General features: G+C 40.2%; 1 protein-coding gene across 4 annotated transcripts in view; it reads right to left on the minus strand.

The window, feature by feature from the left end:
* The window catches only part of LOC140212770 (Na(+)/H(+) exchange regulatory cofactor NHE-RF3-like), a 63921-nt gene that overhangs the window by 16309 nt on the left and 30530 nt on the right, over window positions 1-17082 (minus strand). For all 4 annotated transcript variants that reach the window (XM_072283970.1, XM_072283969.1, XM_072283971.1 and 1 more), the window contains exon 7: window positions 7329-7465. In XM_072283970.1, coding sequence (XP_072140071.1) covers window positions 7329-7465 — 137 coding nt within the window. The remainder of the gene's footprint in view (window positions 1-7328; window positions 7466-17082) is intronic.

Genomic DNA, 17082 nt, shown 5'->3' on the forward strand with positions numbered 1-17082 from the left:
TCAAATTCGAGTTATTCTTCATCCTTTGTGGTGTTCTTTCAGAAGGGCAGAGTACTGAAGCTCTGAATGTTATGAACCAAAGGTTGGCAAATGGGATGAGCTTGGATGGGGCATCTTGACTGGCATGGGCTGGATGCGCCAAACAGCCTGTTTCCTACTCTACAACTCTGACTCTAAATGCTCAAAAATTCAAGTAGGCTAGAAGACAGGAGAGATATGTGACAAACAGAAACGGTGCGATGTGCAGGGCAAAAGGGGTAATGAAGCAAAAGGTGGTTTGGGGTGGCTGTAAATTCAAACAACAGGAATATTATCAGCAACTGCTATCCTAGAAAAATAGTAGTGAAGTAGTTTGAAATTATTGAACTAAAGGTAGACAATTGAAATGACAGATGACCTGAAGTTCTGGGTGAATAGAATTCTTCAAAATAGACACCCAACCTGCATTTAGTAAATGCGTACGAGACTTCATTGTAAGAAACAGATATGGTGTACAAAGTTAAAGTGCGTGCATGGTCATTTCTCCCAGAACAAGTGTTTTAGTTCCAGTAAATGGGCAATTTCTTGAATGGGAACATAGCAAGGTAAGGAGATGGAAATGATTGATAAATTAACCAGTGTGTTGTGGAAGAAAAAGGTGGGAAGAAGATGTCGAAACAGAAAAAAAGGAGGAGGTTGGCAGTGGTATCCTGCTGGAAGAGACAGAAATGCAAATGAGTCATTGTCCAATAGAAGTTAATGGATCAAATGAGTTTTGTTGACATGAAGTTTGAGAGCCCATTAAAAGAGCTCTTCAAAAGGTACAGATCTATACTATCCAAGTACAGAACTATATTATCCGATGTATAACTTCCATTTTATTGATTTTATTTTAATATTTGTTATGGAAGTAGTAGTAAAAGCCCTTTAAGAAAATATAGATACATAGTTCAGCCACTTCCTTGGAAAGACATTTCTTATTGAAAGTGTAAATGACAAAGTAGAATGCTGAACTTGGCATCCATGTATTATGCATAAATATTTTAATCAATATTTATGAAATATGTTTTTTCATTTTCATTTGCAAAATCCATTCCATCTGATCTGCTTAGCCACAACAATACTGGAATGATAAAGAGTCCTAACTCAAGATACATACAGCTTTCCTCGAATTTCAACTCCTTATCCTAAATTCCTTTTTCCAGATGTCTTTAAATTCTGTTTACGTTCTATTGTCTTTTCAGAGCATTCCAGCTGATGTACCAAAAAATGCAGAAGTAGAGACACAATTAGCGTTCGTCTTGTGTTGCCTGGTCTAACAGCCATCTATACTACTGTAAATAATGATGAACAAAGTTGCGAATTTGGTCTATTTTCTTGAACACTTCTATGACAACGTGTCTCCTTTCTAGAAGCTTTGCTTCCTTTCACTTCACTGGGACCCCTGATATCTGGAACCAATATCATTCAATTAATGGGGAAGTTTCTCAAAGATATTTTACACACCCAGTTTCTGATTGGTTGGCATATTTTGTATCTTGAGGGGCAGGTTATGCAATTTCCTAATTTATGCATGGACATAAGGAAGGCAGAGAGAGAAAAAAATGTCTCCTCAAAAATGATCAACATTGATGTAAGGTAACCCGGTGTGGTCTGACCAATGCACAAGCCTCATTTTTGGCATGTTGGCATCACTGGATATAAGCCCAGTCTGGGTCATGCCTGAATTCACTATTCCATATTGTAACCACAACATTTCAGTAATAATCTGTTTACTTGCTAATGCAGCACAATATCTTTATTTGCTTTTTTTATTACAGGTGAGAATTGAGCTGATAAAATAACAGTACTTCCACTAATTTATGTTTACCCACAATAAGCACTATCTGTCACTAGAACATTCAAATAACTGGAAAAAGCCCAATTCTGATAAAAAAAATAGTTCCATTATTATTTTAATATTTATACTAAATGCTTTTGACACTTTTGTTCAAAGTAAACCTATTATCAAAGTATATATATGTCACCATATACAATCCTGAGATTCATTTTCTTGCAGGCAATCACAGTAAATACAAGAAACACAACGGAATGAATTAAAGACTACACCCAACAAGACAGACAACCAATGTGCAAACAAAAACAACAAACACTACAAATACAAAAGGAAGAAAAAAGTTAATAAGTAAGCAATAAATATCAAGAATATGAGATGAAGAGTCCTTGAATGTGAGTCCATAGATAGTGGGAACATTTCAATGATGAGGCAAGTGAAGTTATCCCCTGTGGTTCAGGAGCCTGCTGGTTGAGTGGTAGTAACTGTTCCTGAACCTGGTGGTGTGGGTCCTGATGCTCCTGTACCTTCTTCCTGATGGCAATAGTGAGCATGGCCTGGATGGAGGAGGTCCTTCATGATGGATGTTGCTTTCCTGTGACAGTGCTCCATGTAGATGTGCTCAGTGATTCGGGAGGGCTTTACCGACGATGGATTGATCCATATCCACTACTTTTTGTAGGCTTTTCCCTAGTGCTTCCATAGCAGGCTGTGATACAACTAGTCAGTATACTCTTCACCACACATCTATAGACAATTGTCAAAGTTTTAGATGACATGCCAAATCTTTGCAAACTTCAAAGAAAGCAGAGGCACTGCCGTGTTTTCTTTGTAATGGCACTTGCGTGCTGGACCCAGGACAGGTCCTCTGCAATGATAACACTGAGAAATTAAAAGTTGCTGATCCTCTCCACCTCTGATCCCCTGATAAGAACTGGTTCAAGGACCTTGGGGGTTTCCTCCTCCCGAAGTCAATCATCATCTCCTTGGTCTTGCTGACATTGGGTGAGAGATTGTTGTCGTGGAACCACGCAGCCAGATTCAATCTCTGTCATACATGCTGATTCGTCACCACCTTTGATTCGGCCAATGACCATGGTGTCATTGCCAAACTTAAATATGGCTTTGGAGATGTGCTTGGCCTCACAGTCATAATTGTGAAGCGAGTAGAGCAGTGGGCTAAGCACATAGTCTTGTGGTGAGGGACAATGTGAAGGAGATGCTGTTGCCAGTCCGAACTGACTGGGGTCTGCAAGTGAGGAAATTGAGGATCCAATTGCAAAAAGGTGTACTGAGGCAGAGGACTTGAAGCTTATTGACTAGTTTTGAGGGGATGATGGTGCTGAATGCTGAGCTATATTCAGTGAAGAGCATCCTGATATATGCATCTTTGCTGTCCAGTTGTTCCAGATTTGAGTGATCCAAGTCACTTCTCAGGCAGAAGTTGATATGTTTCACACCAACCTCTCAGAGCAATTTATCCTGGTGGATAGTCACTGAAGCAGGTTACTATGTTCTTCTTAGGCACCGGTATAAACGAAGCCTACTTGAACCAGGTGGGTACCTCAAACTGCCAAGGCGAGAGGTTGAAGATATCAGTGAACACTCCAGCCAGTTGATCAGCACAGATATTTAGTACTTGACTAGGTACCCTGTCTGGCAAGCATGCTTTCCGTGGGCTCACCTTCCTGAAAGATGCTTTCACATCGGCAGAGTCAATGTGAGAGAAATTACAGGGTCATCGCGGGCTGTTGGCATCATGAAGGTGCCTCCATGTTTTGATGGTCAAAGCAAGCATAAAAGGCATTGAAGTAATCTGGGAGCGAAGCCATGGTGCACCTATGTTACTTGGTTTCAGTTTAAAGGAGGTTTTTCAATTCAATTACTTGTCCTGCTATTCACATAATCTCGCGAGGTGGTGTTATATGAAAAATAAGATCTATGTCTCTGAAATTGGCCAGAATTTTGATCATAGTTTTCCGTTTTCCTGAAAGGTGGCCACTTTACAATCTTCAGCAAGAATCTCAAAGTAAGAGGTTGGCCATTTCAGACTGAAATTAGGATAAGCTCTTTCTCTCGGAGGGGTTAATGTTTGGAGGCATGAGTCCTTATTTCAATAACAAAATGAGATTTTGCACTTCAGCATCATTTCTCATGATATTAAGATGAGTCAAAAATGCTTTATGGTCAATGAGACATGCATGTTTAATGTACGGAAACGTGGCATCCAAACCATACACAGAAAGATTCCAAATTAAATGATAATCTGGTTATTTTGGTTGGTTGATAACATCGAGCCTGGATACTAGACGTAACTTTGAATGCTATTTAGCCCCTCCAACCTCCTGAATTTTCTATCTCAAGTGCTATTTTCCTTTAGTAGTCATAAATCTATCAATCTATTTTTAATGCAAACAAAGACTAGGTCTCCATAACACTCTGAGGTGGAAATCTCCCAAGGTCAATGATCCGTTAAGAGAAGGAGTTCATCCTTATTTCAATCCTAAATGGCCCATCCTTTAGTTTGAGACTCTTACTAATTCACTAATAGTTTAATGCATCTTATCTGAAAGAAACATCTTCCCAAACATCTATCTCTAATCTGAAGAGTATTGCAGACCATAATACTTGATCACTCCTGCCATCTCAGGAACCTGTGTGATAAATCTCCTTGATTTTCTTTCTACAGCAAGTATATCCATTTTTAGGTATGGAGACCAATTTGTTTACAGTACTTTAAACAAGGCACTATGCAATCTCAGTAAGACACCTTTACTCTTGCACGCAAATCCACCTACAATAAATGGTAACATAGGGTTTTCTTTCCTACCTGCTTGCACGCTGGCATTCTGTGACTTGTGTATGAGGGCACCCAAGTCCAGCTGAACATCAATATTTCTCAGTTTTTAAATATTCAGCATTTCTGTCTATGAAGGTTCTCAATCATCCAGGTCATTGTATATCAAGCAGTAGTAAATCAGGGCAACTGGGCTTGCTGTGTCGACGAACACAGCACATCCAGTTGCCTTGATTTACTACTGCTTGATATTCAGCATTTCTGTGTTTTTTTTCCCAATTACTGGATAACCTCATGATTTTTATCATTGTTTCTGCTACATTATTGTCCACTCATTCAGTTGGTATGTATCCCTGAAGCTTTGTCGCAACCTATTCAATGTCCACACTCCAGAGACCAACTTTCACAAGGAAGAACCCCATGCCAAGTGATGGGAGAAAAAGGATCAATTGTTTGGCCAAGGAGATATATTTATTTCAGTGTTATAAATTGGAGAAGTGGTCTGAGTGAGTATTAGTACAGAAGGAACTGTAGAACTCTAAGTTGTTGGCCTGGGGTCAACAACTTAGAGTTGTTGTTGTTTGTGAAGAGACAACAAAGTGCAAGCTTCGATTAATTAAGAGTTGCGTAGTGAATTACCTAACCTCGACCAGCTGATTTGTCAACAAGATTTTCAATTTCCCACCTCGTTTCATGTTATCAGTGAGATATAACATTTGGTGCCCTTGGCCAACTAGTTGGTACCCAACCATCAATTCCTGTCATAACCCATTGGTCACAGTCTGTCATTCTGAGAAAGACCTTCTTATTCTTACTGCTGTTTTCTATTAAGCAGCTCTCACCCCCATAATTATTCTATTAACTCTTCAACATACGCTTCTAATTTATTTATTTATACTAATTCCATATTCCACACTGCTTTGGAAACCTAATTCACACCAATATTTTCTTCCCCTTACTGCTTCTTAGCTCCACTTAAACTGATTCTAATTGCATCTCATGATCTGCCAACAACCAAGATCTTCTCTAATGTCATTCCTTATTAACAGTGCTTTTCTTTCTTGCTATCCCACATCCTTCTTTTCTTTGCCTTTCTATCTAAATTGTCAAACATTCTGGAATTTTGGAATTGTCAAACATTCCCAGTTTCCCTGCAGCCACATTTAGGTAAAATCATACCTATTTAGGGTTATTTGTCTTGATCAGGGGTCCTCAACCTTTTTTGCACTGTGGACCGGTTTATTATTGATAATACTCTTGTGGACTGGCCGACCCCGGGGGTGGGGGGGGGGGAGGTAGGGTTGCCAATGGACAAGAGTAGCAGTCAAATACGTTGTGTTTACCCTGAGAAAGACTACAATGACCATGAAGCTTTGTGCGGGCACCTGTGTGCGCATGCGTGACCTGCGCATGCGTGTACGTGCCGATTTTTTTCCTACAAATCGATTTTGGCGATTCTGTTTGGGGGGGGGTGTTAATCACGACTGGAATATAGGTGATAAGTGGCTAATACACTCAATTTCATTTCTAAAAGAGTTTAATCTAACAAATTTAATATTAAACACACAGCGCATATTTTCCTCGCATGAATATAGTGATAAGTCAATTACCAGCGGTGGACAGGGGAGCTTGAAGTAAGTATTGAACGAACTTCCAGTAGAAGTGGTAGGGGCAGGTTCGATATTATCATTTAAAGAAAAATTGGATAGATATATGGACAGGAAAGGAATGGAGGTTTATGGGCTGAGTGCAGGTCAGTGGGACTAGGTGAGAGTAGCGTTCGGCACGGACTAGAAGGGCAGAGATGTCCTGTTTCCGTGCTGTAATTGTTATATGGTTATATAAGTCACTTATAAATCAATAGCATCATAACATTTTAAGTAACGTTTGGATATGAAACACACAGCACATATTTTCCCTGTATGAAAATATAAAATCATTGCAACACACCAATATCGCTGAATCAGTGGGAGCCCTGGGCTTGTTTCCTGCAACAAGATGGTCCTATCGAGGGGTGATGGGAGACAGCGATACTCGACCGGGGGTTCCTTGTGTCCAGTCTATTCCGCAATTTAGTTTACATTGCGTTCATTGCAGAGATATGTTGGAAATGGAAGCAACGTTTTCAGTGCTTTCGTGGCTATCTCAGGATATTCAGCCTTGACTTTGATCGAGAATGCTGGCAGAGATGTTATGTCAAACATACTTTTCAGCCTGCCGTCATCTGCAAGCTCGAGGAGTTGATCTCCTTCCCGCGCTGACATGGATGGCGCGCGGGTAATGATGTCGCGGACGTTCAAGCTCAACAGTGGCGTGACAGGGAATGAGGAAAGGTGCAGCTGACTCATATCGCCAAATCATATCGTTTCCTCACAGTCCGGTACCAGTCCACGGCCGTGTCTTGATAATTCATCCATCTTTTGGGAAATGCAGTATGTATTTGAGATACTGTGTCTTTAAATTTGGCCTTGTAATATGATATCATTGATGTCCACTTAAGAGGATAGATCTTGATATAATGTAACATTGAAAATATTATCGTGTTGGTCAGTACTACACTGGATATATTAGTCAGGATTATGCTTAAGATGTAAAGCCTCAACCTTTGGACACAAAGGTTAGAGTACTACCCACAAAATCACGGCTAGAGGTGTCTTCCTCCATCTTTTACAATGGGCGGATAAAGTTAATGAGGTCATTGCTGAGATAGTCCCTTACCTTTCTGGCAACTTGTAGATGTGTGCATCCCTCAATATTGACTCCATTAACTTCAATGAGTCTATCGTCCATCTGAAGTCCACCTTTTTCAGCAGCTCCCCCAGGTTGGATGCTCAAAGTAAATTGACCTTTGACACCTAAATTCATACAATGAGATATGTTTATATTTTTTTCAGACTGACATTTTGTGCCATTGTTAAATAAATAGGAAAAGATGGAATTCCTTTAACGTAACTTTAATTGCGTATATGTATGTAACATCAGGTTCAAGAGATTCTACAGATGCTGGAAATCTTGAGCAATATACACAATACATTCAGTCACCACTTTATTAGGTACACTTGTACATCTGCTTGATAATGCAGCTAACTAATCAGCCAATCACGTGGCAGCAACTCAATGCATAAAAGCATGCAGACATGGTCAAGAGGTTCAGTTGTTGTTTAGATCAAACATCAGAATGGAGAAGAAATGTGATCTAAGTGACTTTGACTGTGGAATGATTGTTGGTGCCTGATGGGGTCGTTTGAGTATTTCAAAAACTGCTGATCTCCTGGGATTTTCACACACAACAGTCTCTCGAGTTTACAGAAAATAGTTCAATAAACAAAAAACATCTAGTGAGCAGCAGTTCTGTGGATGAAAACACCTTGTTAATGAGAGAGGTCAGAGGAGAATGGCCAGATTGATTCAAGCTGACAGGAAGGTGACAGTAACTCAAATAACCACGTGTTACAACAGAGGTGTGCAGAAGAGCATCTCTGAATGAACAACACGTCGAACCTTGAAGTCATGCCTGGCCTGCTGTTCTCTGTTTATGTTAAATCAGGTTTGCTTTGCTTTTCCATTGCAATTAGAAGGGACCAACAGAAGGGAAGCTTTGATGCAGTGGACAATAATGAACAATTTGATAGTGGCATTTTACATAATTGCATAAAGTTAGCATAACAACCTTTCTCTTCCTCTGCAGATTGATGATCTGATTAGTATTTTCACCTGACAACAGGGAGAGCTCCAAAGCATTCTTCCACTCCAAAACCAGCCAGAAGACTGCAAATGGGAGGATCCAGACACTGGTACAGTTTTAATAGTTATATTACATCAGTGCTGAGTTAATTCCCATGAACATTTCATGCAGTAAGATTATATACCTCACAGCTACAAAAGGGAAGAATGCAACAGAAAATCTATTTGGGTAGAAGCCTCAAAAAATAGTATGTGTGTGCACTCTGAGTTGTCCTCAGCAGCTGTAATCCCTTGGTCAACTGAGATTTATTACGTGGACACAAATAAGCTGTCAGGGGGACCATTAGGGTCTGCATCAGCATCTGGATGAGGTAGGCATAGAAAGCAACAAAAAGTGATTGTGTATCACTTGTTATATAGAAACCCATTCCAATGCACTTCACTCAGCAGAAAAGGGGAAAAACCAAACTGGCAGACAGAGACGCAATTCAGTTGTAGTCGGGGATGAAGGTGAGTGTAAACAATATTGCAATGCCTAAACAGAAATCTGCCCTGCTGAACAAATTGTGTTACCATTGTGGCAGGGGCTCACATACACCAGACTAATCCAGGTTTAAAGACGAAACTTTCAAGAAATGCAACAAAGTAGGACACATACAAAGAGCACGTTGGGCAGACAAAAATATATGGACTGCATAAGGAAGAGAAAAAGATAAAAAGTCAAGTTGCAGTTTCAAAAGTAGCACTAATTTGCAAGCTGCTGATAAAGATATGATAATGACAGGAGTGACAGCCTTGAGATCTACCATGTGAAAACTAACAGGAGACAAGCAATTTGGTTCACATCAGAAGTGAACACCAAATTAATCAAAATGGAATTGGACACTTGCTCAGCTTTTTCTGTCATTGCACAAAATGAGTTTGAAGGGCATTACAAAGAAACTGAACTGAAGCCTGTAGAGATCCAACTAAGAACTTGTACTGGAGAAAGGGTAACTCCTGTAGGAATGATATTTGTAACCGTGAAAGACAATAACCAACAAGCCACAATGGGCTTGTATGTGGTAAAAGCAGGAGGACCAGTATTGTGGGTTTGTGAGTGGCTGAGACAACTACAACTTGATTGGAGATAAATCTACCATTTACATGCCACATCCACCACAATAGAGTCAACTGAGACTGGATTAGGAAAGGTACTGGATGATGCCATATCAGTGATCAAGGATGGCATTAGAAAACTCAAACATATGAAGGGTAAAATAGTGTTAAATGAAAATGCCACACCCAAGTTTTACAAAGCCCATCTGGTTCCTTATACCATCTGTGATAAAGTAGCCAGTGAGCTAGATTGCATGGAGGCTGAAGGAATTCTTTCCAAGGTTGAGTGGAGCCAGTGGTCCCAGTGGCCAAGAAGAATGGGTCTGTCAGGATCTGTCGTGATTTTAAGGTCACCATCAACCCAGTACTGAAAGTAGATCAATACCCTCTGCTCACGATAGAGGATACCTTTGCAAACCTTTCTGGAGGGTAGCATTTCGGCAAAGTGGACTTAGCTGAGGCCTACCTATAGAAGAAGAGTCCAAAGTGTTTCTCAGCATAAATACTCACAAAGGGCTTTATCACTATTAAAGGCTTATTTTTCTTGTAGCACTCTGACTGAAAGCTATGGATTAGGTACTGCAAGGCTGTCTAGGCACTCAGTGTTATCTGGATGATATCATCATTGTTACTGGAGAGAATAACAAGGAACATCTCCAAAATCTCAAGAAAGTGTTAAAAAGATTAGAATATTATGGGCTCAAAGTATGGCACAATAAGTTCTGTAAACCAAGCATCACCTACTGCAGTCATTTATTGATCACAGTAATAACCATCACTTACTGCTCATCCAGTTTAAGATAGCATTGGTGAATCTCAGCGGCTTCTGGCTGGTGGCCAATGAAACAAGGAAAACAACTAAATACTTTGTTGTTTTTTTCTTTTTCTGGCAAACGATCGTCACAATTAATAGTCTGTAACTTCCCTTTGGACTTGGAGGCAATTCGATGTGGCAGATCCCAGGCCAGGCAGCGAGCCCGCTGCCAAGAGTGAGGAAGACCCAAGGTTCAATTGATTTAAGCACCATGCTGAATCAGAAAAGTCGGCTACAGGCTGAATTGAGGCAGTGGGGTCCAAGCTCCAGAGCGTATCGAGATGACCAAACCCGATTTTGCATGTCGATTTAGCCGCCAGTTTTAACCGAAAAAGTCGGGGGTGTCAGGGCCCGAGGCAAGAGACATTGTTTGTATAATTTCTTTAATTTTCACTGCACATTGGGTGTTCAACAGTTTTTTTTATGGGTTCTTTTCGGTTTCTTTGTTCTGTGGCTGCCTGTTGGAACACGAATCTCAAAGTTGTATGATGTATACATACTAAAAGTATTTTGAACTTTGAATCATTGATACACAAGGATTACACAAGCATGCTGAGTAAACTAAAACAATGGTGGATGCCCCAAGGACAAAAGACATGTCACAGTTACAGTCCTTTTTAGGAATTTGTCAATTCCTATAACAGATTCCTGCCAAACCTGCCTAATATACTCCAACCCTTGAATTCATTACTAAAGGTCGTGAAGAAATGGCAATGGACAAAGCAGTGTGAGATGGCTTTCCGAATGACAAAGGAAATGGTGACATCAGACACTGTACTCACACATTATGATCCATATCATCCAGTGAAGCTTGCTTGTGATGCCATGCCTTATGGTATAGGTGTAGTCATGTCACACGTTATGAGTGATGGACATTAACACCCCATAGTCTTTACATCACATTCTCTTACCGCTGCAGAGAAAAATTACGCACAGATTGACAGAGAGTCCTTGAGCCTGATTTGGGGTGTAAAATGTTTCAACCAGTACTTGTATGGGAGAGAGTTTACCCTCATTACTGATCATCAATCACTCGTGTCCATTTTCCATCCAGTGAAGGATGTTCCACTAACAACAGCAGCAGGATTGCAGAGGTGGGCTCTGTTGCTTGGAGGACACAAGTACAAGGCCGAATTCAAGAGGACAACTATCCATGGATGGTTGAATTTCCTTTGAAAAAGGAAATTCCTGAAAAAATTACGAAAGAGGACACTCTTTTTGACGTATTCTCCATAATGCAAATTGAAAGTCTCTCTATTACAGCAGAGATGACCCAAAGGGAAACCAGAAAGGACCTCACACTGTCTCGTGTCTACATGGCCACACAAAATGGCTGGAATGTGCAGCAGAAATCCCAGTTCCCCCCATTTTTACCAGCACTGGGATGAACTTGCCCTTGGCAGGGTTTGCCTTATGTAGAGGTTGAGAGTTATTGTACCATAAGATATAGGAGCAGAATTAGGCCATTTGGCCCAACAAGTCTGCTCTGCCATTTCATCATGGCTAATCCAATTTTCCTCTCAGCTCCGATCTCCTGCCTTCTTCCCGTATCCCTTCATGCCCTGACTATTCAAGAACCTATCAACCTCTGCCTTAAATAGACAAAGTTTCCTCCACAGATTCACCACTCTCTGGCTAAAAAAAATTCCTCCTTATCTCCATTCTAAGCAGATGTCCTTCTATTCTGAGGCTGTGTCCCCTGGTCTTAGATTCTCCCAACAGAGGAAACATCCTGTCCACATCCACTCTATCAAGGCCTTCCACCATTCGATATGTTTCAATGAGGTCACCCCTCATTCTCTTGAACTCTTGTGAATACAGGCCCAGAGCCATCAAATGCTCTTCGTGTGACAAGCCATTCAAACTTGGGATCATTTTTGTGAACCTCCTAATCTGTCTAAGTCCTTCTGTAGCCTCTCTACTTCCTCAAAACTACCTGCCCCTCCACCTATCTTCATATCATCTGCAAACTTTGCAACAGAGACATCAATTCCATATTCCAAATCATTGACATATAACGTAAAAAGAATCAGTCCCAACACAGACCCCTATGGAACACTACTAGTCAACGGCAGCCAACCAGAAAAGGTTCCCTTTATTCCCACTCTTCTGTTTCTTTCCAATCAGCCACTGCTTTATCCATGCTGGAATCTTTCCTGTAATACCATGGGCTAGTAGCTTGTTAAGCAGCCTCATGTGTGGCATCTTATCAAAGGCCTTCTGAAAATCCAAGTACACCACATCAACCGATTCTCCTTTGTCTATCCTGATTGTTATTTCTTCAAAGAATTCCAACAGATTTGTCAGGCAAGATTTTCCCTTGAGGAAACCAAGCTGATTACGGTCTATTTTATCATGTGCCTCCAAGTACTCCTTAATAATCAACTCCAACATCTTCCTAAACAGTGAGGTCAGATTAACTGGCCTATGGTTTCCTTTCTTCTGCCTCCCTCCCTTCTTGAAGAATGGAATGACATTTGCAATTTTCCATCTTCCAGAACCATTCCAGAATCTAATGCCTCCACAATCTCTCCGTCACCTCTTTCAGAACCCCGGGTGTACACCATCTAGTCCAGGTGACTTATCTATCTTTAGATCTTACAATTTCCCAAGAACCTTCTCTCTAGTAATGATAACTTCACACACTTCATGACCCCTGACACCTGGAACTTCCACCATATTGCAAGTGTCTTCCACAGTGAAGACTGATACAAAATATTTATTCAGTTCATCAGCCATTTCCTTATCCCCATTACTACCTCTCCAGCATCACTTTCCAGCAGTCCAATATCCACTCTCACCTCTCTTTTACACTTTATGTATCTGAAGTAGTTGTTGGTATCTCCTTTAATATTATTGGGTAGCTTACTTTCGTATTCCATCTTTACCTTCTTAATTACTTTTTTTGGTTGCATTTGTTGGTTTTTAAAAGCTTCCCAATCCTCTAATTTCCCACTAATCTTTGCTCTATTATATGCTCTCTCTCTTTGGCTCGTATGGGAGCTGTGTCATCTTTCCTTTAGAATACTTCTTCCTCTTTAGGCTGTATATATCCTGTGCCTTCCGAGTTGCTTCCAGAAATTTCAGCCATTTTGCTCGGTCGTCATTCCTGCCAGTGTTCTTTTCCAATCAGTTCTGTCCAATTCCTCTCTCTTGCCTCTGTAATTCCCTTTACTGCACTGTAATACTGATACATCTGACCTTAGCTTCTCTTTCTCAAATTTCAGGGTGAATTCGATATTATGATCACGTTCCATGAAGTGTTCTTTCACCTTAAGCTCTGTAATCAATTCTGGTTCATTGCACAACACCCAATCCAGAATAGCAGATACCCTAGTGGGCTCAACCACAGGCTGCTCTAAAAAGCCATCTCATAGGCACTTAGAAATTCCCCCTCCTAGAATCCAGCAGCAACCCTATTTTGCCAATCTGCTTGCATATTGGAATCCCCCATAACTATTGTAACATTGCACTTTTGGCATGTAATGCCACATCCTTACTACTGTTTGGGGTCTGTATACAACTCCAATCAGGGATTTTTTACCCTTGCAGTTCCTTAGCTCCATCCATAATGATTCAACACCTTCTGACCCTATGTCACCTCTTTCTCATGATTTGATTTAATTTTTTACCAACAGGCCTTCCTGCCTGTCCTTTCAATACAATGTGTATCCTTGGACATTAACCTCCCAGCTATAATCTTCTTTCAGCCATGATTCAATAATGCCTACAACATCATACATGCCAATCTGCAACTGTGCTACAAGTTCATCTATCCTATTCCATATACCGCACGCATTCAGATACAACACCTTCACTCCTGTATTCACCCTTTTCGATTTTGCCCACCCTTTACATTGCAACTCAACCTGTTGACTGCAATTTTGCTCTATCAACAGCCTCTCTTCACTATATGTTGACTCTGTTTGTAAACTAGCTACCTGATCTTCAGCAATATTATCTGCCTTTCTTATGATACTTCTTGCACTGAAATATACGCAGCTCAGGACACTGGTCGCACCACGCTCAACCTTTTGACTCCTAACTTTGTCTGAGGTCTTACCAACATCTGTCAACACAACCTCTCTGCTAACTGTTCTGGCACTCTGGTCCCCATCCCCCTGTCATTTTAGTTTCTAGCCCACTGTGCTGCATTAACAATTCTTCCTGCTAGAATATTCGTCCCCCTCCAGTTCAGGTGCAAACAGTCCCTTCTGTAAGCTCCCACATTCCCTGGAAGAGAGTCCAATGATCCAAAAACCTTATGACCTCTCTCCTACACCAACTCCTTAGCCATATATTAAACTGTGTAATCTTTCTAGTTCTGGCCTCACTAGCACGTGGCATGGGTAACAATCCTGAGATCACAGCCCTGGAGGTCCTGCCCTTTAACTTAGCACCTAACTCCCTGAAGTCTCTATGCAGAACCTCGACACTCGTCCTACCCATGCCATTGATATCTACATGGACCATGCCCTCTGGCTGTTCACCCTCCCACTTAAGAATGCCGTGGACTCAATCCAAGATATCCCAGACCCTGGCACCTGGGAGGCAACATACCGTCCGGGAATCTCATTGTCGGCCACAGAAGCTCTTATCTATTGCCCTAACTAATGAAACCCCCATCACTACAGCCTGCCTCTTCTCTCCCTTTTCCTTCTGACTCACAGGGGAGACTCGCCCACTGTGACTTTGCTCTGTTAGGTCATCCTCCAGTAACAGTACCCAAAGTAACATACCTGTTGTTGAGGGGGATGGCCACTCTGCACTGGCTCCTTAATCCCTTTCCTCTTCCTGACTGTCACCCAGTTTCCTGTATCCTGCACCTTGCGTGTAACTATCTCTCTATGTGTCCTATTTATCATTCCCTCGGGAGTCTCCACTTGGCAGCGTATGGGGTAAGACTTTTTTTGTCATAGCTCCATCTTTCACAACTTACTTTTCACTGCTAGATCCATTTCAAGTTTGAAGATTTATTATATTTGCTGAAGGATTTACAATTTAATTACGATGGCTAGAACCAAATTAAAGAATGGCAAAACTCATCCTGAGCCTCAGCAAACAGAGAACTTAGAGGAAGTTTCTACTTCAGAAAGAATGCTCTCTCTAATAGAAGCTATTAATGTGAAGATCGGTATGGTGGATACCAAAATGGATAAATTGACGAAAGCTAATGAATTGTTTGAAAAAAAAACGTTCTCTCTATTCAGGAATGTTTGAAGAATTTGAAAGATCGATATCAGACGCTTAAGCAGAGTACTCACAGAATTGAAAGGGAATTCGAATTAATGAATCAATCTACTAAAGAGCAGGATCTGAAGATGTCTTTTATGGAAAAGAAAATTAATGAGACTTCAGAATTATCAAGAATTAAGAAGAAAATGATTGATTTGGAAAGCAGAAATCACAGGATGCATCTACGTATACTGGGTTTGCCTGAAAATATGGAAACTGGTGAGCCACTAAAGTTTTTATCGAACATGTTCTATTCACTTTTTAGTGACATTCTCGAAGCCTGTCCGATATTGGACAGAGCTCACTGAGTTTGGCGTCTTAAACCATCAGCCGAAATTAAACTACGTCCTTTAATTCATCGTTTTACAACCAAAGAAGCTATTCTTCAGAATGCAAGGAAAAGGGATAAGCTAATTTATAATGAAGTTAAGATTCGTATAGTTGAAGATCTTACCCCAGAGATTTATGCTGAAAGAATTAAATATCGGGAAGTGATGGTGGAATTTTTAAAAATTAACTGTCGCCCGTCGCTGTGTTACCCGGCTCGTCTGATGGACGGATTGACTCTCCAGAAGATGGTTGGAAGTTTATAAAAGAGTTTAAGTCCACTTCGTAAGCAATTTGAAAAGTTGATCCTTAGCTGGGAGTGGTTTGTAACACTGTTGATGAAAGTCCGCTCTTCGTTTTATCAGTGTCCAGACACAGACTTGGTTAACTCGCTTAGATCTGTTGTCCTTTGCTTTAACAGCTAATGTAGTTCTGATTTAACACATATATATTTACTTACTTTTTTCTTTGATTTGTAAGTCTTTAATATTAGTTGTAGTATATTAGTTGATTGGATTTATCCTTTTTTTTTGAATACATGGCTGCGTATATTAAATAGATTTAAAATGGCCATCATTAATTCGGTCTTAACTACTGTTAGACATAATATGAAAATATTTGGAATCTGTTTACTTCTTTATGTATTCTTTGTTATGTCTTTTTGGTGGTGGTAACTTTTTACTTTTTGATATACTGTTTAGCTTGGTTAATAGTTTGACTCTTATTATACATATTGATATATTGACTTGATTATTTTAATGTATTTTTTGTCAATTTTCAATAATAATAAAAAGATCTAAAATACTAACTTTTTACTTTGTAAATAGGAGCTGCCAGCTGGAGACCGGGGTTAAAGATTATTAGATTAGCATGTTGTTCACCTATTGGACGGTTTCTGCGCTTTTGGGGGAGGTGGGTGCGTCTATTAGGTTAATTTTTTTTCCGACTGGGCAGTCCTGAGGGGTTTTCCTTTGTCAGTCATCTTGCCTTTCTTTCTGATTGAGTCAAGCTTTGCCCTTTCTTCCGATTTAGGCTGCGCCTGCGCATTAGATTACTTTATAAAATTTTTAAATTAAATTTTAAATATGGATCTTAATAAAATCAATATAATATCTTGGAATTTAAATGGTATGAACCAACCTATTAAGTGCAGAAAGATTTTAAAGAAATTAAAAACACCTCATGCAGATATTATTTTTGCGCAGGAGATTCACATTCGTAGACAGGATGAAAATAGCTTTTTTAAATTTTGGAAGGGACCCTTATTCCATTCTCTATCAGTAAATAAAATAAGAGGGGTATCTATTTTTATTA

Source organism: Mobula birostris, chromosome 20, assembly GCF_030028105.1.
Source record: "Mobula birostris isolate sMobBir1 chromosome 20, sMobBir1.hap1, whole genome shotgun sequence".
In the NCBI taxonomy this organism is placed as follows: domain Eukaryota; kingdom Metazoa; phylum Chordata; class Chondrichthyes; order Myliobatiformes; family Myliobatidae; genus Mobula; species Mobula birostris.